Source organism: Nesoenas mayeri (genome assembly GCF_963082525.1).
Source record: "Nesoenas mayeri genome assembly, chromosome: 20".
Lineage (NCBI taxonomy): Eukaryota > Metazoa > Chordata > Aves > Columbiformes > Columbidae > Nesoenas > Nesoenas mayeri.
In genome coordinates this window covers 9,722,186-9,745,497 of record NC_137569.1, presented here as the reverse complement: position 1 = coordinate 9,745,497, position 23,312 = coordinate 9,722,186, and the positions used below count along the sequence as shown (strand labels likewise).

At 48.9% G+C, this 23,312-nt stretch overlaps 1 protein-coding gene across 1 annotated transcript in view; it reads left to right on the top strand.

Moving 5' to 3' along the window:
- The window catches only part of CALN1 (calneuron 1), a gene marked incomplete at both ends in the record, with an annotated part of 134,104 nt that overhangs the window by 65,469 nt on the left and 45,323 nt on the right, over window positions 1-23,312 (top strand). Inside the window, one exon of the mRNA XM_080357186.1 lies at window positions 14,962-15,074. Coding sequence (XP_080213312.1) covers window positions 14,962-15,074 — 113 coding nt within the window. The remainder of the gene's footprint in view (window positions 1-14,961; window positions 15,075-23,312) is intronic.

The window sequence follows — 23,312 nt, the reverse complement described above, 5'->3', positions numbered from 1 at the left end:
AGAACCTCATGTCCGTCTGTGCAACCCTCCAGGGATGGTGACTCCAGCACTGCCCTGGGCAGCCTGTTCCAATGCCCCACAGCCCTTTGGGGAAGAAATTGTTCCCCAGATCCAACCTCAACCTCCCCTGGTGCAACTTGAGCCCATTTCCTCTGCTCCTAAGAGATGAACAGACTCTCAACCTGCTCAAGGGTCTTCAGCATCACCCCTGGAGCAGGGAGCCAAAGCGATGCAAAACTTGGTGGATAGAGAAGATCAGTTGTTGTAATGATCTCGTTCTTTACAGAAAAGAAAAAAATAACCCATCACTTTAAAAAGCATTTTCTCCAAAAACTATTGTTTGCACCTTGAGTATTGTTTGCACTTTATGTTCTGCTGGCTTTTCCCAGCAGACCAGGTGATTCGTCTTTAGGTTTTGCCAAGGCCGGGCTCAGCATGGTGCCAATTCGTGGGGTCTTTTACCGAAACTCTTGGCTTTTTAGGAAAAAGAGCGCTGTGGACTTGGCTTCCAGTTTTGATTCTTCTCCAGTTGTTCCCTGACTCTGGTCTCACAGACTTGAGACTTTGGCACTTTTTCCTATACACTCCTAGCGTGCAGGGACTTGTAATGGGAGAGGTGGAGTTAAAACGTAGAGTAATGGGCTGCAGATGGAAGGTGTTAAATTCCTGTTTGAGCCCTTTCAGAAAGCTCGGTGTGTTTTCTGCAGAGATGGGATGTGATTCTCCACCTCGTGCAGCTCAACAGTTCCAACAGCTCCAAAGATACAGTCCAGTTGTTCTGAGTGTTTTTATTGCTCTTACGTCTCAGCTGCCTCTGGTTGAAATATTTTGAGCAGACAGTTTAGGGGCTGGACACAAGTCTGTGCTATGTGAAGGTCAGATGGGCCATACATTAAAAAAAAGACAGGGTAATGGGAAATTCCTTAGGCACTGAGCAAATAAGGGAATATTGTTTGAAAGATTTACCTTGCCTGCAAATTGAATTAATGCTATTTGGCTTGAATTAATGCTATCTGTCTTGAATTAATATCTTACGGCTTATGGCCACTTTTCCTCCGATGGATTGTCTTCATTTTTTTCTGGGATTTAATTTGAAATATGCAGTGAGAACCAGCAATAGCTTCCTCCTTCCTCTCCCAACGTGCATGATCATAATTCGGTAGCAGGGCTCGAACCCCCTTTCCCATACACTCCTGTTGAGGGTTGCCAATTTTTTCCAAGGCTTTGGCTCAGCATCAGGTGGGTGGGAAGCTCAGTTGCATAAAAGAACATACTCAAGGAGGAGAACCCTTGGTTAGTAAAAGTAGGGGGGTGCAGTAACCCCCTGCGCATCCCCCAGCGACCGCCGTGAGTTACGATGTGAGGGCAGGTAGCGTGTCCAGACGTCCGTCCCTCCGTGCGAGGCTGCTGCCAGTGTCTGCTAATAATGAGGTAATACAATTGGCAGCGGTTTAGATTTAATCTGAACCAGCCTGAACAGACTTAGTGCAAACATACGGTTCTCATCAGAAATTACCTTGGGAGCGCGCTCGCATTGCGGGATGGCAGAGTGGCTGGACCTGCCGCGGCTTATTTAACTGATAGGCTTCAAATGATGAGCAACCAGAGCTGGTCTGAATTTGGTTTTCATTGCAAACCCTGTTTTCTGGAGGGATGAGGATGCTCAGCCCTGTCTAGGTCAGAAGACATTCAAGCCATGGGTGACCAGGTTGGACAAAACATGTTTTAAGAGGAGCATATACAATGTGCACTGGAGTGGTTTTGTGGCTGAGCATAAACCGATATGACAAGAGCATTTCACACCCATATGTCACCTTGTGCCACAAAGGATCTCACCGAGCTCAGTAAATAACGCAGGGGTCGGCTCCAGAGATGCCCAAGGACAGTTGCTTCTGGGGCTGTGACATGCAGCTGCTCAGTGACACATGGAGCCTCCAAAATAGAGCAGAAACCAAGGTGCATTTCATAATTCATTGCGTTCAAAGGCAAAATGTGGTTAGTTAGAAAATACTGCTTGAACTTGGGTCGCACAGCTTGGATTTTGCCCAGGAACTCTTCGCAGATGTCACGTCACTTTTAATGCCTCCGTGGCTCTCGAGCGCTGCCATCAGCCTTCCCAGGTGACATGTCCTGGCACTGACAGGGTACAAATGGGTGGCTTTGCCCTCAGAGAAACTCATGGGCTGGTGCTGAGGATGCTCAAGAACTTCAGAATGTCCTCTAGGAGGGGATTCCTGCTGTTGGGATCGTGGCGATGTTGTTGTCCCATGGAGCCCATGGCACACAAAGAGGTTTGGGTTCATCATTGTAATATAATATTTATAATATCTGCTGAGCCACAGTGCCACGGCACGGCAAAGCTGTCACAAGGCTGGGGTGGGGGGAGAGAAATTCAGCCAAGAAATAGTAAAACGAGACTGCGGGATGGTTTAGGGCTCATAAACAGAACAATACATGTTTTCCCTTGCACATGCGAGTGTAAACTCACAGCAGATCCTATATTAAAAAGGATCAAAACCAGCTCCCCGTCCCCAGAGACAGCTGTCAAACATTCCCAGGAGGTTGATCGCACACTTGCAGAATCAGAGCCTGGAATATCTGCTGCTTTTCCTACCGATGCCTTCTCCACCTTTTCTGCTGTGTCCCTTTGCTGTTCTGCAAGGTCGGCTTCACCCGGGGGACAAGGAACAGGGGGAAAGGTTATAGTTGGCATAAAAAAACCTGAATTAGGGTGAAAAATGAGCATATACTCGCAATATTTGAAGGTGTCAAGAGAAATCTTATAAATCATCAGAAACACCCTTTTATGAACTACTGGAAGATGCAATATGGTGTTGCTGTACTGGGAGAGGTGGAAGTACCAAAATAGAACAGAAGGCAAAGGGTTTTTCTGTGTGAAAATGCCCGGTTTTGGGAAGGGAGGTGCGGAATGGTGGTTCTGTCACTCTGAGATTCACGTGAGGCCAAAACTTTGCTTCCATCTCGATGGTTTTGTGTGACCGTGCGGCAGGAGGAGGTTGTTCAGTGTCGCTGAGTGTCTGTCCAGTGTCCTGTGCCTTACAGGGACGTATTGTTTGCTTTGGAAAATGCAGGTCAAATTTTACCTTCTTTTATACCCTAGATTTGCTGTTATACTTAGACATAAGGATGTCCATGAGCCAGCACTGGGCCCTTGTGGCCAGGAAGCCAATGGGACCTGGGGTGGGTTAGAAGGGGGTGGTCAGTAGGTCAGAGAGGTTCTCCTGCCCCTCTGCTCTGCCCTGGGGAGACCACACCTGGAATATTGTGTCCAGTTGTGGCCCCTCAGTTCCAGCAGGACAGGGAACTGCTGGAGAGAGTCCAGCGCAGCCACCAAGATGCTGAAGGGAGTGGAGCATCTCCCGTGTGAGGAAAGGCTGAGGGAGCTGGGGCTCTGGAGCTGGACAAGAGGACACTGAGGGGGGACTCATTCATGGGGATCAATATGGAAAGGGGCAGTGTCAGGAGGATGGAGCCAGGCTCTGCTGGTGACAACCAGTGACAGGACAAGGGGCAATGGGTACAAACTGGAACACAGGAGGTTCCACTTAAATATGAGAAGGAACTTCTTCCCGGTGAGGGTGGCAGAGCCTGGCCCAGGCTGCCCAGGGGGGTTGTGGAGTCTCCTTCTCTGCAGACATTCCAACCCGCCTGGACACCTTCCTGTGTAACCTCATCTGGGTGTTCCTGCTCCATGGGGGGATTGCACTGGATGAGCTTTCCAGGTCCCTTCCAACCCCTGGCATTCTGTGATTCTGTGATAATTAGATATCGCATGAGAGTGAACATCACAGCCTAGGAGAGGTGCACACATTCCTGTCTGCAATCTGGAGAATGACCCCAAATGTTCCGCCAGCCTGCGGAGAGTAAAATATTTTATATATTTCTGTGCTGGGAAAGAAATTATTTGTAAATTCTTCCAATTGGCAGTAGTGCTAATAAAAATGCAGAGAAATGGCACATAAAATGTGTTGCCTTATCTGGGATGCCTGCTCTTTAAGCAGACTTTTGCAATAAAATAGATGAATGCGCGACTTAAGTGTCAAACTGTTTCGTTACAACATAAGACACTTTTATCTGAGGAATAAAATAAGCACTCAGTGTACTAATTAGAGGAGCAGCTGGTTTTCAGTACCCTGGAAAAATAACTTCAGGCTAAAATAAGAGGAAAAATAAAACCCCAGTGTGTCAAATTGTTTATTATAGTACAAGTAGGAAATACTTTGATCGAGCAAAAGATGAGCTGGTTTCATCCATGTACAAGTGAGGTACCTGTTACCTTTTATCAACACTCTGTACGTGACGTGTCAGCGGTAGTGACAAAAACCCAGTGATGACATCTGTATGAGCAATAAAAAAACAGGGGAAAGAAATCCTGATTTAAGATGTGGTGTGTTCCCAAGCTGCTTTGCAATGGCTCTTTGTGGAGAAGGGAATTGAAGAGGGGAATTAAATATATATATATGTATATATATATAACAGTAGGATGCAATGGTTGCAGTGGGATTCTGCATTCTGATTGTCCTCACACAGTTTCCGTGTTTAAAATGCAGAGTTAATAGGAAAAGCACGGGCAGGTTGTTAGAGACTTTGGGTTTGTCCTCTGTCCTCAAAGGCCTCTGATTTCTATATGTGAAATGGTTTTGCGACATTTCAGCGTGGTCGTCCTTTAATGTGTGTTGCTGAGCTGAGAAACTTGGTTGGTGAGATGAATTTGATGAGACTTGTCTTTATTTATAGAGGCCGCTTTCTTCACGTCTGCTCCGATTTGTAAAATGGAGATTATTGCATTATGTGTTCTCGCTGCAAAGAATGAGGAGTAATTATTGTTGCTGGTGAAGTCAGTGAGACTTGCGGCTCATACCAGGAAGAGGTTCATAAGGAATATCAGATTCTGTCCTCAATGCGGCGCCTGGATGGTTCAGTGCGGCCGTGTTGAATAGACGGGAGAAGAGGAAACACCAAATTACAATTCCCTCCCTGAAATCCATCCTCCCCCTGCTGCAACGGGGCCGAGTCCTCTGCAAAACACCACGATCTGTGGTCTGGCACACAGGCTTGCCCTGGCATTTGTTTGTGCCCTTGCTTCATTTGATTTGTTCCTTAAAATGCAGTATACCTGGGATTATGATTTGGGTTTCACAGATGCGGATGCCACAGGGAACACACTTTACTCTGTTTTAATGACTTACTGGTCGTCTCAAAGTTGTGCCGAACTGTCTGATACCGGCAGAGCTCTCCTGCTATTCCCATGGCCTGGGGAGCAAAAGTAATTAAAATCCTGGGTAGCTGGGATGTGATTTTGCTTCTCTCAATCCACTCACCGAAGGGATCAACTGGTTAAAACTTGCATGATCCAAGAGTTCTGCAAATTCCTGCAGAATGAGCCCTCCAGGTTTGACGTGCCGGGTGCTTTTGAGTGGGGATGAGGGTCCTTGAGGACACAGGTTGGAGGGGACAGTGGGGACTTGTAGGGGCCATGCTAGGGGCACAATGTGCTCGGCATCCTCTGCAGTGCCTTCCCTGCAGGACACGGGGACGGTAATTGGGGCATCTGTGGCTTCCCGGAGCCGGCGTGAAGCCGACACGCTGCTTGGCAGCTGTCTGATGGATGGGGTTTATTTTTTTACCGCAGTCACTGTTTTTGTCGGAGTTTTCTTCTAGCCGAGCACTAACAGCATCCTGCTTGTTTTAGCGCCCATGGCAGAGCAGGGGACACGTCACACCCGCCACCACAGAGGCAAACCCCCCCAGTCCTCTTCAATCACTGTCTGGCAGGTCAGCTCCTGGGCACGCTCCCCTTGGGCAAACTTGGGGAGTTAATAGATTTTTGTTTTTAATGGGGAAGCAAACAAGTCCTCTGCAGCCATTTCCTCTGCCTTGCAAGACGAGCCAACGGGCTGTCAACATGAGTAACTCTCAAGGTCCTTTTCTCGGTGTGGTGATGGATGCACCCCTGGCTCTGTCTTTCCAGGCTCCGTTCAAGCCTTTCAGACCCCGTGGCAATTTCCTCCTCCCGGAACATATGTCTGAACAATTTGCTAATCTTTTCTGTGTCGTTGTCATTGAACCAGAGCATCCAGCTCCACGCAGCCACTCTGAAACCCACGGGACTTGGAGGTGCCTTTAAAAGACAGGGTGTAGATGTTTCACCCCTTCCTTCAGCTCCAGTGCATTTTTTCCTTCAAAAAGCAGTTGTTAAAGCTGTGGGATGTACGGCCAAGCTTGCAAATGGTAAAAGAGTGGCTGATGGATATGTCCCCACTGTTCCCAAGGAGCAAGAGGAAGGAGAAATAGTATTTTTTACATGTGTGCCTTGTTAGGGGGTATCAGAGACCTTCTGCAGGTGGTGATGGGGAGAAACCTCCCAACGGAACATCATCAAGGCTTTGGAAATAGCAGAGATGGTTGTCGTCATCTTTCTTCATCCTGGGGATGGTTGCATGTCCCGTGCCTTTGATTGCCATGTAAGCATGAGGGTAGACCTTATTGCTGTCTACAGCTGCCTGAAAGGAGCTTGGAGCCAGGGGGGTCGGGCTCTGCTCCCCAGGAACAAGCGCCAGGAGCAGAGGAAACGGCCTCAAGTTGCGCCAGGGGAGGTTGAGGTTGGATGTGGGGAACAATTTCTTCCCCAAAGGGCTGTGGGGCATTGGAACAGGCTGCCCAGGGCAGTGCTGGAGTCACCATCCCTGGAGGGCTGGACAGACGGACATGAGGTTCTCAGGACATGGGGCAGTGCCAGGGGTGGGTTATGGTTGGACTCCATGATCCTGAGGGTCTCTTCCAACCAAAATGATTCTGTGATTCTAGGCAGGCAGGGGACATGGAGCTGTGCTGGCAGCCTACTTTCTGGTGATGTTTGGGAAGGTGATGCTCTGTGCCTCAGTTTCCCCACTGAAAAGCATCTGCGTCGGCACGTTAGTCCAGCTTTATCTGCTCTTTCCAGCCAGTTTCATGGATATTTCTAATTAAAACTGTTTTAAAGCTGACAGTTTTATAAAGACTTTCCCTAGTTCAGGCCGAAGTTGTGGATTGAGTCTGTAATGAGGCAGAAAGTCTCTGGGTTGTGCCAGGGGAAGGGTCGGGCTTGTTCTCTGACCTTAAAATCCCTGAAACCAAAATACTCATCTGGGCGCTATCCTGTGGCTGGAGCTGTTCAATGCACATCCTCTGCATCATCGGAAGGCACAGCAGCAACAGCCTTCACCAGCCTGTATTATTGCAGCACAGGTGACTTTATGGGCGCAAACAATGACACAGAGCGGGCCAGAGTCGCTGCAGCTAGCTATTAAGGGAATAAAAATAAACAGGAGTGTTGTGTGCGCCTGGGACCCGAGCTGCAAAAGACTAGCTCATTAACTTTAAATATATCACCTCGCTGCACGCTGGAGGTCAAACTCCAGGAAAAAAAAAAGAAGAAAAAGAAAAAGGTGAATACTTATCAGTCTACACACAGCAGATCCTCATCTCCATTTAAATGTGTGCCTCACTTTAGTGCTATGACAAGAAACTTTTAAGGAGGAGGGAGAACCTGATTATCCTGAGATTGGCCGGGGAAAAGACTTATTTAGGAAGCAGCAGGCGGGTTATGCAGGCTCCCAGTTTAATGCACAAGGCTCTGGAAACCAGGTGTAAGTCTCTGTTCTGCCCTTGGTTATAGGCAACACAACCCATGCCTGCTTTCTCCCGTTTTTCTTTCCCTCTCTCACTCTGTCTCACTCCAGCCCAATGAATATTTAATTACATCCTCCAAGGGGAGAATTTTGGACAGTCAGCCATTGAGGGTCGGGGCTCTCCCATGGGATGGAGGGTGCAATGGGTTCACGCTTGCTGCTCCTCTGAGCATTTAATTATTTCTTCAAAGCAGCAGAGCTCTGGCAGGAGAGGTTGCAAGGGCCCAGGTACAGGTTGCTGCTACCTGGGATATCAGGATTTGCCGTCCCGGCTCAGCCGGATCGCTCTCTCCTCATCCAGGTCCTGTGTGGTTTGGGGGAGCTCTGCCCCCCTGAGCTCTCCCTGCCTTGCATGTCCAGCCTGTGCAAACCACTGCTGATGGTAGATCCTGTGGCATCAGGACAAATGTACCAGGAGAAAGGCAGGATGGGGCTCAGGCCATACGGATGTAGCTCGGCTTGGCATTGGAGCATAGCTGGGGGTATTTCGTACTGTGGTTGCCATCCTTGGTGCCCCGACAAGGTGACTGCAGAGCTCTGCCAGCCCTCAAATGTGTCTGTGTTCCCTGCTAAACACAGAATCAAAGAATCAGTTTGGTTGGAAGAGACCCTCAAGATGATCAAGTCCAACCATTCCCCACCCCCGGCACTGCCCCATGTCCTGAGAACCTCATCTCTGTCTGTCCAGCCCTCCAGGGCTGGTGACTCCAGCACTGCCCTGGGCAGCCTGTTCCAATGCCCCACAGCCCTTGGGGAAGAAATTGTTCCCAGATCCAACCTCACCCTCCCCTGGTGCAACTTGAGGCCGTTTCCTCTGCTCCTGGTGCTTGTTCCTGGGGAGCAGAGCCCGACCCCCCTGGCTCCAAGCTCCTTTCAGGCAGTTCAGAGATCAGAAGGTCTCCCCTCAGCTCCTGTTCTCCAGCTGAACCCCCCAGGTCCCTCAGCCGCTCCATCACACTTGTGCTCCAGCCCCTCACCAGCTCCGTTCCCTTCTCTCCACTCGCTCCAGCACTTCAAGGCCTTTCTTGGTGTGAGGGGCCCAGAACTGATCCCAGGATTCGAGGTTTGGCCTCTCCAGTGCTGAGAACAAGGGGACAATCACATCCTCCAGCAAATCCAACCTTCCCTTCTCCCATTTGTTGAAGTCAAAAGGGCTGAGGGAAGATGAGATCCTTGAAATCCATCAGCTTAGAGAGGGTTGTGATGTTCTGTGCTCTGTGGTGAAGCACAGCACCTCCAGCCAGAGCGAACGACAGCACCTTGAAACCTCTTTGGCCTGAGGATCTGCAAGCACAACCCCACAACAAATGAATTGCATTTAAAGGCAAGAGGATTAGGAGAGTAAATCCTTCTTCAAAAGTGCTGGAGGCTTCTTTGGCTTCCCCAACATACACATGCAACCCAGCGTTTGCTCCCTGGGAGTGCAGTGGTAGTTTTACAGGCTTCCCTCTATGTTAAGTCATTAGCGCTTTTCCTTTTTCCACATCCCATTGGTGTGTTTAGAAGAGCTCATGGCCATTTTTCAGAGGTGCAGACACCCCTTCCTTGGGGCTGGTGAAGGCTGTTGCTGCTGTGCCTTCCGATGATGCAGAGGATGTGCACTGAACAGCTCCAGCCACAGGATAGCGCCCAGATGAGAATTTCAGTTTCAGGGATTTTAAGGTCAGAGAACAGCTTGATCACCGACCCTTCCCCCGGCACAACCCAGAGACTTTCTGCCTCATTACAGACTCAATCCACAACTTTGGCCTGAACTAGGGAAAGTCTTTATAAAACTGTCAGCTTTAAAACAGTTTTAATAAGAGATATCCATGAAATACAAGTGATAGGACAAGAGGAAACGGCCTCAAGTTGCGCCAGGGGAGGGTGAGGTTGGATGTGGGGAACAATTTCTTCCCCAAAGGGCTGTGGGGCATTGGAACAGGCTGCCCAGGGCAGTGCTGGAGTCACCATCCTTGGAGGGCTGGACAGACGGACATGAGGTTCTCAGGGACATGGGGCAGTCAGTGCCAGGGGTGGGTTATGGTTGGACTTGAAGATCCTGAGGGTCTTTTCCAACCAAAATGATTCTATGATTCTATGAAATTGGCTGAAAAGAACAGGTAAAGCCGGACTAACGTGCCGACACAGCCATTTTGCAGTGGGGAAACTGAGGCACAGAGCATCCGAAGCAAATTTCCTTGGGCTGCAGTGTCTGGGAGAGCTAGAAAAGAGTTTGGTTTCCCTGCTCCATGCTGCTCTGAGCTGCTGTTCCATCATCTTCGGTGTGCTTGGTGCAAATGGAGGTTGAACACGATGCATGGCCCAATGATTCTTCTCTGGAGCTCTGCAGTGGCAGCCAAACAGAGATGACAGCATGGCCAACATTGATTCTGGGGCTCTTCAAACTGAAATTACCCTCAAGTTCTTCCTGCACCCGGTGGGTGTACAGTGCACGTTGTGACATGGGCTGGTCCAGGACCCCATGCCAGCCACTCACAGTATCACAGTATGTTTGGGATTGGAAGGGACCGCAAAAGATCATCCAGTCCAATCCCCCCATGGAGCAGGAACGCCCAGGTGAAGTCGCACAGGAACATGTCCAGGCAGGTTGGAATGTCTGCAGAGAAGGAGACTCCACAACCCCCCTGGGCAGCCTGGGCCAGGCTCTGCCACCCTCACCATCAAGAAGTTTCTTCTCAAATTTAAGTGGAACCTCTTGTGTTCCAGCTTGATCCCATTACCTCTTGTCCTATCATTGTTTGCCAACGAGAAGAGCCTGGCTCCATTCTCGTGGCACTCACCCTTTATATATTTATAAACATTAATAAGGTCACCCCTCAGTCTCCTCTTCTCCGAACTAAAGAGACGCAGCTCCCTCAGCCTTTCTTCATAAGGGAGATGCTCCACTCCCTTAATCATCTTTGTTGCCCTGCGCTGGACTCTCTCCAGCAGTTCCCTGTCCTGCTGGAACTGAGGGGCCACAACTGGACACAATATTCCAGATGTGGTCTCACCAGGGCAGAGCAGAGGGGAAGGAGGACCTCTCTCCATCTACTGACCACCCCCTTAACCACCACTCGTGGTCCTGGGGCACTGCAAAGGTTCCCAGAGGACACAAGGATATCGCTGGGTGCCTTCAGGCGACCCTTTTCCACACCGAAGCCATTAGCCAGGCTCACATGGTTGCTTGCAGGGTTGTTGACAGTGCATCAGTTGTTATTCCTTTTTATTGTCACACTTGCCTGTTTTTTCTCAGAATGGAGATGGTGTTTTGTGGGGAGCAAGCGTTTGCGGGTATCTGGAAGCACTTAGTGCCCAGCTGATGCTAACAGACTCATAACGATAAGCAGATATGATTTGCCTCTGATGATGTGGCCAGCAATGCTCTGAGTCATAGTTTGAGTCATGCGAGGTTCAGCCACATGGTTGCTCACCCCCTTCTGACCCCTGGACATTATAGTCACGATTAAGAGGAAGCGTTTTTGGAAAGAAAAATGTTAGGCTGTAACTGTAAATAAGTAAATAAATGTTTGATGTGGTTTAAAACCAGGGCTTAAGGTCAGCTCTGGTGTTTTGCTAAGATCACCCACACAAGCTGTGACTATCCCCTGGTCAGTCAGGGTTGGGGTGGCAGCTGGATCCAATCCTCACCCACTTTCCCACCTGATGGTCTCTGCTCAGCATCCTGGTTCGAGGTTTCCCTGCTCTCAATTTGTAAATGAGTTTTTGCAATGTGTGAGTGCTTTTATCAGTCTGGGACTTCAGCATGGCTGGGGTTTCTAAACTCATCTGCGTTTGTAACTGGTGGGAGCAGAAGGAGAAAGGGAGCATGGGCTGCTCCATCCTGGCCGTAGCTTTGCACCTGCTTGTGCCGCATCCCTTCTTATGAGGTTGTTTTCCTTCAGTTCTTGCTAAAGTGGTTAATGTCAGCTTGGAGGCAGCAGCTGGGGTTAGGAAACAAACCCAGAGCGGGTGTGGAGTCTCCTTCTCTGAGACATTCAAACCGCCTGGACCCACCTGTGTGATCTGCTCTGTGACCCTGCGTGAGCAGGGCTGGGCTGGGGATCTGCAGAGCTCCTGCAACCCAACCAGCCTGGAGTTCTGTGATAAATCACCCCAGGGGGTTGATGAGGGGCTGAGGCTGTGGGATCACTGGGGGCACAGTTGTTCAGGATTCGTGGATGGCTCATGGGAAGGAGGAAGGGAAGGCAAGAGCAGCGTAGACACACACTCCGGCCCGGTGTTGTCCTCCCTTCTTCCCATCCCTTAAACCCAACTAAAAGTTCATTTCTGAATAAGCCACATACCGCTCGCTCTGAATATCAACGACTCCCGGGCAAGGAGCACATCTGTAGGCACAGCAAAGCCAAACGCAGGGACGTGCGCAGTGTTTGATTTGCCTCCAATGCAAATTCTCGAACAGATGCTCGACGTGTGCATCACACATCAGCCTGGAGCCGCGTACGTGACTATGGTGAGGAGGAGGAGGAGGAAGGCACCTTCTAGCTGTACCCAACACAAATTTCAAGCTGAGTGCTCCCAGTATCTGCTGGGTGGCCTGAAGATGCATAGATCCTGTAGGTGATATGGGTATTGGGCATTACCTAGATATACCATGGTTGTGGAGAGCAACCCTGTTGCATTTTCACCTTGCAGATTTGCACTGAACGTGCCTTGGGGCCTGTGTCTGTGGGGTTTTTATAATAGTTCTCTCCTGGCTGTCGAACATTGTAAAAGGAAATTTCAGTCAAAACCGTGAGTTCTCTTTCTTGATATTATGATGCTGCAGTCTCCTGAGAACCTGATGGCAGGAAGGTTTGTTTTCTGCAGCTTAAAACAAATGTTAAAGGGATATTTCTACCAGGCAAAAATGTTTTGGGGTCTAGTTTCCTTGCTAGTTAACAGTTTTAATTGAAAAAGCAGTCAATAAGGGGATAATGCATTTTGTAATAGCATCTTTCTTCTGAGGTTGTGAAAAATGCTATAATTAAGCTGGTAATTAAAGCCTGTGAAGTTAGTTATGATCCCTGGCAAAGGCACAGGGAAGTCATGAGCCGGGGTTTGCCCAAAGTCTTGTTCTGAGTCAGACACAGAGCCCAGGAGTCCTGGCTTCTCTCTCCTCATGTGTCATGTGCAGGACCAAATCCTGGCTGCTCTGTGGATGAAATGACATTGTAGAAAACGCACACTGAATAGCTCAACATTTTGGGGTTGCGCATGGATAGACCAAATATATGCGCAGGCAGGTACTAGGATCTTTCAAAATGCAAATTGTTTTCTCGCTAATCTGGCTGATTTCTTTAACCCAATTTACATCAGTGAATGGGTTTGTTGCTGCCTTTCCCTTGAAGTGCTGTGCTGCAATGTAAATCGGCGCGAATCCCCTGTCACCTTGCATTACCTTCTCCAACGTGATCCAACGTGCTGTGACTGATACAATCCGACTTGATGGCATCAACCGGCACCTCCCCCGGGGAAGCAGAAGGAACACATTTCCTCGTAGCCCATGAATGTTTTAAAGAATGGCTTGGCAAGTGATGGGGTGCCCACCCCTTTCCTTTTCTGCTTAATAAGCTGTCCCAGAAATTAGCTCCATCCTGCAAGTGCTCAGCCCCCTCCAGCCCTGCAAAAAGCCCTTTAGCATGTGCTGAGCCCTGAAGACGTGAACAACTTCAGCAGCTGGATGTGCTCTTCTTGCACGTTCCGGGATCAAAGCTATTAGGAATCCCTGCTGAGTTTCCTTTTGCTGCCTCACCCCCAGGATATTCGCTCTTGTCTTCAAGAAATTACGGGCAGAGCCCGGTGAATAGAGATCACTGTTCTGGCAAACGAGCATTTTGACTCTGCTTATTTTCACATTGTGTTTCCGCAGAGATAAGGACACGGAGAGATTTCAATCAGCGGTGCATATGCTCAGATCAAGCGTATGAAATAGCATAAAAAGGGCCGATAGCGGCAGCACGCGGTGCACGTGGTGACACCAGCACTCGGGGCTGCTGCAGCTACTGCAGTGACATTTAATAGTAGCGCTTGTATTGATTGCCTTCAGCCTGATGGGTTTAGACGCTTCTTACACCTCATAATTTAGCAACAGCAACTACATGGAGAGGTGGGTGGAGGCAGTTCCAGCTGAATTGGAATAAAAACCAACCGAAACGTCTTCCAGTTGCTGATTCTGTTTTCAGACTTGAAGGAAGTCTAATATATCCACCCATATAAATTGCACTAATAATTGGGACATGTCTGTGGACTGATAGACAGAGGAGAGGTTTATAGACACACTGACTGCCCCGTTCAGAGCAGGTATTTCTAAGATCCTTCAACAGGCAGGAGTTTCCCTTTTTTTGCCATTTTCATTCAGCATCACGCAAGTTCTCTGAGGGAAAAGTAACATTAAATACAATGCTTGCATAGACTTCAAACAACCATGTGCCTCAGTGACAAAACACACAATATACAGCAGAGCTCGGGACCTCATCAGCTCCCTTCGTTAGCGGCAGGAGCCGCCACCTCGTCCCGCTGACGGCTCTGAAGCTGTGTCTGCTCCGCATGCTGAGCACACGGGGCTTTTCAGAGCCGGATGCTGGTGGAAAGCTGAAATTAAATATCTTGTGGATTCACAATAATCTGGCTCTTCCCTCTGTATATACTCCTTTTCTCCGGAGGATGGGGTTGGCCCTGTAAAACCTTTGCAGAGACCAGGCTAGTTGACAGCTCCATAGACAGGAAGAGCCCTGCTGTCCTCCTGCCAAAATTGGGCTTTGGAGAAGAGACTTGCCTACAAACTCTCCAGGTTTGGGGAATCAGAGAATCATTTTGGTTGGAAGAGACCCTCAGGATCACTGAGTCCAGCCATAACCCACCCCTGGCACTGCCCCATGTCCCTGAGTACCTCATCTCCATCTGTCCAACCCTCCAGGGATGGTGACTCCAGCACTGCCCTGGGCAGCCTGTTCCAATGCCCCACAGCCCTTTGGGGAAGAAATTGTTCCCCACATCCAACCTCAACCTCCCCTGGCACAACTGAGCCTATTTCCTTTTGTCCTAAGTGACCCGTTCATCTCTATTTTGTATCACCTGGTCATGTCCTCAGGTGTGGCTGTGCCACAGCACAGGCCATTCATTGAGACATCAACAAATTTGGGTCTGTAGGCACCATGAACTTGATGTAGGAGGTGCCATAGTGCACGTGTGGGTCCATGTTATGCAACAGATCCAGAGTGGCTTGTTGGACATGGGCACTAAGTGATATTTCAGTGAAAACACTGATCTTTTTCTTTCATTCCAGGGGATGGCCAGGTTGATTTTGATGAATTCATGACTATTCTGGGACCTAAGCTGGTATCATCGGAAGGCAGAGACGGCTTTCTGGGAAATACAATAGACAGCATATTCTGGCAGGTAAGTGGTCATGTTTTTAAATGCGACTTTAGCCAACTATCAGTAGCTTCCAGAATTGATTTGTTGAGGAGCACAGCACATTTTGCTAAGTGGGAATGCTTGTGTAAAGGCTACTGGGATCAGTCTTGTGTGGACTGAAGGAAAGCACTTATTGTGAATGAACTGCAGTTGAATGCACAAAAACACCCAGTTATTTGTGCAACGTGTTTGCGAGCATTTTGAAATTCACTTTTGGAGGAGAAAACGCAGTTTTCTCAATGAGTCATTTGAGTTGGGAACGTTGAACCTGTCAGGCTAAAATGTGCCACTGTTCAACATCCCTTGGCCGTGGCAGAGGGATGGTCCAAGCAGAGCAAGATGTGCCATAAAGATCACGTCTGATTGATGGTTCTGTGGTTAATTCAGGTCCAGGGCTGCGGATGAGGATGTGCCGGTGCAGGTTTTGCCCGCGGTGCTGCCCTGGGGTGGTTTGGTGCTGCTGGTTTCAGGGATCGGAGTAGGGGCAGGTCTGGCTGGTGATTTTAAACAGCGTTAGACCTTCCTGGAACAGGAAGAACAGTCCAGGCTGTTAGAGTGGAGGTGAAAAATCTCCCAAAACACCGTGCTGCATGTTTCTTGTCAAAGGATTAAATGTGTAGTTTTCTATGAGATTATGACTCATTTCAGGGATCATCTAACAGCCTTGGCTTGTTAATAAACTTTGGCTGTTACCAAGTTTATGTGAATCAAGAATCAAACCTGGATATAAGTATTTCTGTCTTTTACTACTCTCCAGCACTGTCCAGACTGAATTGGGTGGAGTTCCGTAAGAGTCTTTTAAAAGTCTTTTAAAAACTTGTTCCTGGCCTCTTGGCATGTGATAGAAATAACCCTGGAAATCCTGGTCTGGATCCCAGTATTCCATTGTAATAGAATCATTTAGATTGGAAAAAAGCTGTCAAAGCAATAGTTTGGCATTGGTGAAGCCACAGAGGTATGTAACGTATCTGGGGGGGATGAAGATCTGAACTCGCACCGCAAAGGGCAGGACTGTGGCAGTCAAATGATTTATTGTCTCCATCGCCTCTTGTGAGCTTCGTCCCGGCACATGAGCTAAGGGGAGGTGGGGAAGCATCAGCTCATCCCATTTCCAGATCCTCCGCTCACCAGAGACATTCAAGAAGCAAAAATACTCCTTGGGAAAATCAAGTTTATGAGCTGAGCTCTTTGATGGGGAAGCAAAGAAGTCTGGAGCCCTCCCTAAAATTCAGCTCAGCTGCCATTCAGTGACCCTTCGGCCCATGGAAACGCCTGCAGGGGCTTTGCTCAGAGGAAGGGAGGACGTGTGCTCTGGTTTTAGAGCAGCAGGACTCCTGGGCTCAGCTTTGGCCTTGCTCTTTCATGCGGCGGGGACCGTGGCCCTTGTGTCCCCAGGCTGTGGTGGGACAAGCATAAAGAGCACAGAGATTTCAGGTGCTGGCCCCTCGGTGGGAAGGGACAGCCCTGGGGGTTGTCCGCAGGCAACGAAGCTTTGACCGAATTGCACAAGTGCTCCAGGGCCTCGGAAAGAAAGAAAAAGTGTTTATGGTCTTTTACTTGTAAGGGTAAAAATACATCTCTTTACATAGCACTTCCCTGGATTTCAAAGCCCTTGAAGAAAGGCTTCATCTCACTTTTCATTTCTCCTGGGGTAGGTGAGCTCGTGAAGAATACAGCAATTTTGCTGCTTGTTCCTAAAGAAGAAGCAAGGATAAAATCACGTAGGAAAGTGCCATTTGGGGAGCAGGTTCCCTTTGCCTGTTCATACTTGGCTTTACCTTCACTGTCTGCAGGGCCGTAAGTCACCTTGTCTTTAAGCAAAGCATTTATGCATCTGTATTATCTCTGATTTGAAACAAAGCCCTTTTGGAATTGGGACCAGTCCGTGTTTCCCGTATCCCCTTGCCATGCAATTTTCATATTTGCTGGCAAGGAACGACAGGGAGAGGGCAGTGAGTGCGGGTCACGGCCATGAAACCTCACCCCAAAGCTGTAGGCAGCAAAAGACATCTTGAAGAGGCTTCTATAAGAATTCCACGGGGAGGGAAAATCCATGTTGGCACCCAGAAAGTGCCTTCTCCTCTCCCATCCAAACAGCTTTCCTCCAGCTCTCACAATTTTGGCTCTCAGGGTATTTTTACTGAGAGTCCGACTTTCTATAATGTGGCCCTTCTGCGCACACTGTTGAAAGCGCATGTTAATAGTGCTTTAAATAATGCAATAATAGAGTTAAATAATAACCAGCAGCCAAAGGAGAGAGGAATTGGAGGGAAGAGGCGAGGGTCTGGCAGTGTGTTTGCAGATGAAACTGGGGGCGAGTCGCTGGGATCCAGGGGGCAGGAGCTGCAGAGGGGAAGGATCTTCCCACAGCAGCCATGGGGCTGCAGGACATGGGGAAGGGGTAGAAGCAATGGAAGAAAAGGGAAAAGAGAGAGGGATCATGTGTGGAAGCCTTGAAATAATAGGGAAATGGTGCATTCCACCTATCGCATGGCAGAAGAGTGATGATCAGCCCGGGAGAAGCAGGCTTTGGCTGAGACATGAGCATCGGCAGGTAGTAGAGACACGGAGGGTCTCTCAGATGTATTTTTCTTCCTTGATTTCCCGCGTGGGCTTTAAATTGAATTGTGTCAGTGTGTGTTTAAGGCGGCTGACTCTTGCTTTCTGGAGTAGCAGTGATCAGTTCTGCTCCACTTAAAGCGGCTCCCTGGTCCCTCAGCCGGATCAGGTATTTAGGGGAAGGGAAAAATCCTCCCTGCATATACTATATTAGGATGAGTCAGGAAGGCCAATGGCATCCTGGGGTGTATTAGAAGGGGGTGGTTAGTAGATCAAGAGAGGTCCTCCTTCCCCTCTACTCTGCCCTGGTGAGACCACATCTGGAATATTGTGTCCAGTTCTGGGCCCCTCAGTTCAAGAAGGACAGGGAACTGCTGGAGAGAGTCCAGCGTAGGGCAACAAAGATGATTAAGGGAGTGGGGCACCTCCCTTATGAGGAAAGGCTGAGGGAGCTGGGTCTCTTTGGTTTGGAGAAGAGGAGGCTGAGGGGTGACCTTATTAATGTTTATAAATATATAAAGGGTGAGTGCCATGAGGATGGAGCCAGGCTCTTCTCGGTGGCAGACAATGATAGGACAAGGGGTAATGGGATCAAGCTGGAACACAAGAGGTTCCACTTAAATTTGAGAAAAAACTTCTTCTCAGTAAGGGTGACAGAGCACTGGAACAGGCTGCCCAGGGAGGTTGTGGAGTCTCCTTCTCTGGAGACATTCAAGACCGACCTGGACATGTTCCTGTGCCACCTCACCTAGGCGTTCCTGCTCCAGCAGGGGGATTGGACTAGATGATCTTTTGAGGTCCCTTCCAATCCCAAACATACTGTGATACTGTGTGATACTGTGAGTCGATACAGACCAGTGCTGTCAGCAGAGCTGAGCAAACATGGACTTTCCTCCACCTCAGAAAGTCTGTTCTTCCCGAGCAAGATGCACCATGATCCAGTTCCCAGCCTGCAGGATCATGGTCGGGAGGAGTGTGAAGGTTGGAAGCACAGGGCGAAACCCGTTCCCTCCAATGTGGGGCAGACCAAGCTTGCAGCAACAACGCAAACATCCCCTTGGGCTGCTTCTCACAGCGTCTACATTTATGCAAAGCAAAATGTAAAGCAAAAGGAGCATAGGTGAGATTTTGGGAGCAGCCACTGAGCCCCAGTTCGGCAGCACAGGGCTGGTAGAGCTCCCGTGGTCTCTCGCGGGGTGTCTGCCCCCTGCCCTCTCCATCTTTTTCCCTCTGGATGTTTTGAAAAAGTGAAGGTCCATCACTCACTCTCCTTCCTCTGCCAACCTTCTCTGAGCTGGTGCTCACACTTACTGTCCTGAAGCTGCTTTTCCTCAGTGTTTCTGGCAGCACTTTTGCAGGGATACGGTGGCCACTGCATGGTCAGGGAGCTGCTATTTGATCAGTTTGCAGGCATGAGAATTTGTTCTTCCAGAACTCGGGGAATACGCATCCACATTGAGGGCTGTGTTTTGTGCAAATGAGTTTTGAGGCATTTCCAATGCGTGGCCATTCAGGTCTGTAAAGCGATTTAGATCAAGAGCATTACAGAAAAGACAAACATCGCTACTGGTAAATATTAGCTCCTTTTTTTGGCAAACAAAACCCAGATCTGTCCACTGTGCCCTGCCATTCTGAGCCAGAGAGAGGGATAAAAAGAGAGAGAGGAGAAACTGGGATTGCATATTCATTTACCATTTTGCCCAGATCGTTTCTAAGTGCACAGACATTCAGGCACAAGTGTTAAATAGTTTGCACAGGACGTAGTGTAGTGGATCTCCAGCCCCTGGGGACAAACAACAGGAACAGAAGTAATAATAATATTGGATTATAGGCTTTTAATTAAAATCAACCTCTCTGTCTTGGCTAAAATGCTTTTTGAATTCACAACAAGTTTGAACGCTTAAACAACAGGGCTGCATCTGCATCGAATGCAGAATAAATTCTGTACCCGGCAGCGCTGATGAGAATATTTTGAAAAGTCAATACTTTATATGGTGATCATTTGAGAGGCGAAACGCTGCCTGCTGGGGTTTTTTTCCCTTCTCTCTTTACTGTACGCACGTGGAAGCTGCAGGGAGCATCATTTCAGCCCTCGCTAACGCATCGCCTGTGCAAGGATATCTGGAAGCTTTGTCGTGCATGAGGGGCCGGCACTGGATCACGGCGCCCATTCGTCGCATTAGATATTGCCCGGTATAATTCACTGGCGTTCAGGAGGAGGCTGGTTGGTTTGGGATAAATAAGGCTGCTTTGCAGGAATGGGAAGACCAGAATACCAATGTGATAGTTCGGGTTGGGGAGATGCTACTCAGAGATCTCGTTTTTTCCACCATAGGGGTGGCTCTGCTGTTTTTCAGGGGGACAGCAGGTCCTGCACACAGAGCAGCTGCTGTTTCCTGGGCTTGGGAAAACCGTTTTTGTCCACATTCCTTTGAGGAGGAGGAATCCTGTCGTTTTTAGGATCTTTGGTGGATGAGTAGGTGCAGCCAAAGCTGGATCCTGCAGCACCACGATGCAGGGAAGGGGACGGGCCAGAGACAGCAGAAACCCCCATGCTCTCGAGCCACCAAAACCAGCAGTGTGAACCAAAGGGCATTTTGTCCCTGGATGCAGGAAAAACAGAGCAAAGGCCACTTCCAGCTGTGCAGCTTCACATCTGGCGCTGGCTGGGGAGGGGTCTCAGGGAGGTGAACGGGACTTGGAGCTGCCTATGAACATGAGACAGCAGAGGGACATGGCCGTGATGGGGCACGGTGGTTTTGTCCTCCTGGCACAGCTGCTTTAATGATTTGCCGTGCAAAACTGCCCATCCATAATCTTGTTTGCAGTTGTCACTATGAATGCAACAACATCCCAGGGGAAAGATCTGGGCTCTTATGATCTGGTCAATCAATTAGTGCTTTAATAGAGTGAAATGAAGGGGAAAATGTGTGGGAACCTCGGTGGCACAGGGCAGGGTACGGAGAAGCCACGACGGGCGATGCTGTGGGAGGGAGGCAGGGCCGAGGATGCCGTGTCGGGACCGCGCTGCCAGCCAGGCGTGTGAACCGTGCATGGCGCTTGGCTCCACAAAGATAATTCTGCCTAGAGAGAGGTTTTTCTTTATGAGGTCCAGTAGATAAATCTAATGCAATTTCCCCCTCTATGTGAGTTTTCTCCTCTCATCCCCACAGAGGAGTTAATTTGATGATGGCAAATTAGCCTTGCTGGAGTTGTGGAGAAAATGTGTGTGTCTCTGCGTGCAATTCCACGCAGTAGCAAATCCAACCACCCCCCACTGCTGCAGACCGTGGTATTGCCAAAAGAACAGCTTGATTCTCGCAAGGGCCAGCCGGGTGCAGGGTGTACCTGGCCTCCCCTCCTCACCCTCCTCCTCCTCCTCCTCTTCCTCCTGGGTCAGTGCAGCCACTTTGTATGTGTCTGGGGTATCACTAAACCCCAGGAGAGACCATTTTACATCTCGTTCCACAATTGCTTGCTGACAGTGAGCAGCTCTGCTGCAAATACCACTTGATCTAAGGATTTCAGGTGCTGCTGTTTCAACCTTTTGAGGAACCATTTTGAATTGTCTTCTCTGGAGGAAGAGATTTAGTTTTGCAGTGCAGGGTACCGGGTGACGCTCGGGGTCGGTGGTGGTTCCTGACAGGGCAGTTTTTGCATGTGTAGTTTAGGGTGGGAAGGAACTGGTGTTGTGCTGCTGCTTGGAACAAAAGATGAGACTCAGGGAGGAAGAATGGCTTAAAAGTATGTGCAGACTTAGTGCTTGTACAAGTGCCCTCCCTCTTGGTGACTACTTTGGGGTTTAAATCGGGAAACACTGCAGTTGAAGGTTTGGGTGCCAAAACTTGATGGATGGGGTCAAGGGTAGGCAGCTGGGGCTGTACCGTTCGACCATACTCATCTCACCCATGCACGTCCTCTTCTGCAAAAGCCCCTCACTCCAACAGCAATATTTTCAGTGTTTGCAACAATGTGGGGTTTTGGTTTTTGAACCTGAACTATCTTAAAGTGATTTTGACAGAAGGGAAGTTCTGTGCTTCTTAAAGATCTGCCCTTTCTTGGGTTTTTCAAGCTGGATACCACCTAACTAAAAGACTGGTTGAAAACCTTGGCATTGCCTCCCCTGCAGAACCCACTGCAATTTGGCCTGGGACCCAAGGCCACCTTTCCCATGACACTTAATACTGGACTCTGCTCAACCAGAGTCGTTAAATTCACCCGGTGCACCATTAGCTTCAGTGTCCTGAGCATGTTTCCAGTTTCCGAAATTGTGTCCTGCCTTTTAGCTTTGATGTGTGATTTCCATCTATCCCCTTTTAAAATGTGAGGTTTCCCATTACCAGGGCACAGATGGCTGCATTGCGGTGATGAGCAGGGACTCTGGCCACAGAGCCAAGATGACGGTGTGCGGTTCATCTTGGTACCTGGGACACTCCTTAGACCCCCTGCAGAGTTAAGAGAGAAAAATAGGGTGCAATTCATGGGATCTGCGTAAGGCATCAACCTCAGGAAGGGATGCATCATGCTTCAAAAGTGCTGGTTTTTCTCCATTTGGTATAAAGTCTAGAAACATGGCTCAGATGGAGATGTGTGCGCTGGGGACAGCTAAATGTCATCTGACGGGTCCCACTAAGGATTTCACCAGCTCTGCTGGTGCTGAGGCTGTTATCAGTGGAAGGAAAAGGGTTCTGGTTGCCTTATTAAATCTTCTTTTGTTGACAAAGATATTCCCACTGAGTACATAGTACTCAGTGGTTGTTGACACAACCGAGTAAAAGCTGAGCACTTACAGGTGATGAATTCATCAGCCAGAGACTTCTCTTTGTTCATAGTCTGGATATCCAGCCCAGAAGTGCTGTCACAGTCTCTGGTGTAGACGTGAACATTGGAGAGGTCCATGGCCTGGATTGTCCTTGGACAGTGGGACTGTCACATCACTGAACCCCTTTGCAGTGAATGAAGTTGCCAGAGTGAGCAGTGATGTTCGGGTGGCCTCATTTTGATCTGTTTCTATGACGAGGCCTCATTTTCACCGGTACACATGTTTCCCTGTGACAAAACCAGCTCTCTCAAGTCATCAGGATCAAAGTTAAACCTAAAAACTGAACATACTGGAAATGATGAAGTTTTCAGGCTACTTGTGAACCAAAGCAGGACTGGTACCGACAGCAGGAGAAAAGCAAGGCTTCGTTGTCTGGCTGTGTTTTGTAGCTCACTTACACATTTAGCTTTCAGAACCACACTACAGCTCTGGTTCAAAGTCTATTTAAAGCAGGCGGTTTGTATCAAGAGGCATCCTGCCCACTGGATGACAGTGTCTGACTGTCCTGGCAGGTGGTGCTTTGCCTTTGTGCACATTCCGGAGCACTCACATACACGCACTCCATCCCGCTCTTATGCTACACAGGTTATGTTTTCCATGCCAGCTTATATATAAACTCATTCTGTGTCTCCGTGTGTCACTGGGATATTTTTTTGCCCCTGCCCAATGGGTGAAATAGAAACTGCGCTGTGATTTTCTCAGTGATTTGCTTAGAAACATAAGGAGCAATGTGTAGGAAAGGTAAATGTATATTATCATAGTCTGGTGTGCACGTGGGTACGGGGAATGTGGGATGGGGAAGGAGTTTCTTACTTGTTGTGGACTCTTTGGTGAGTGCC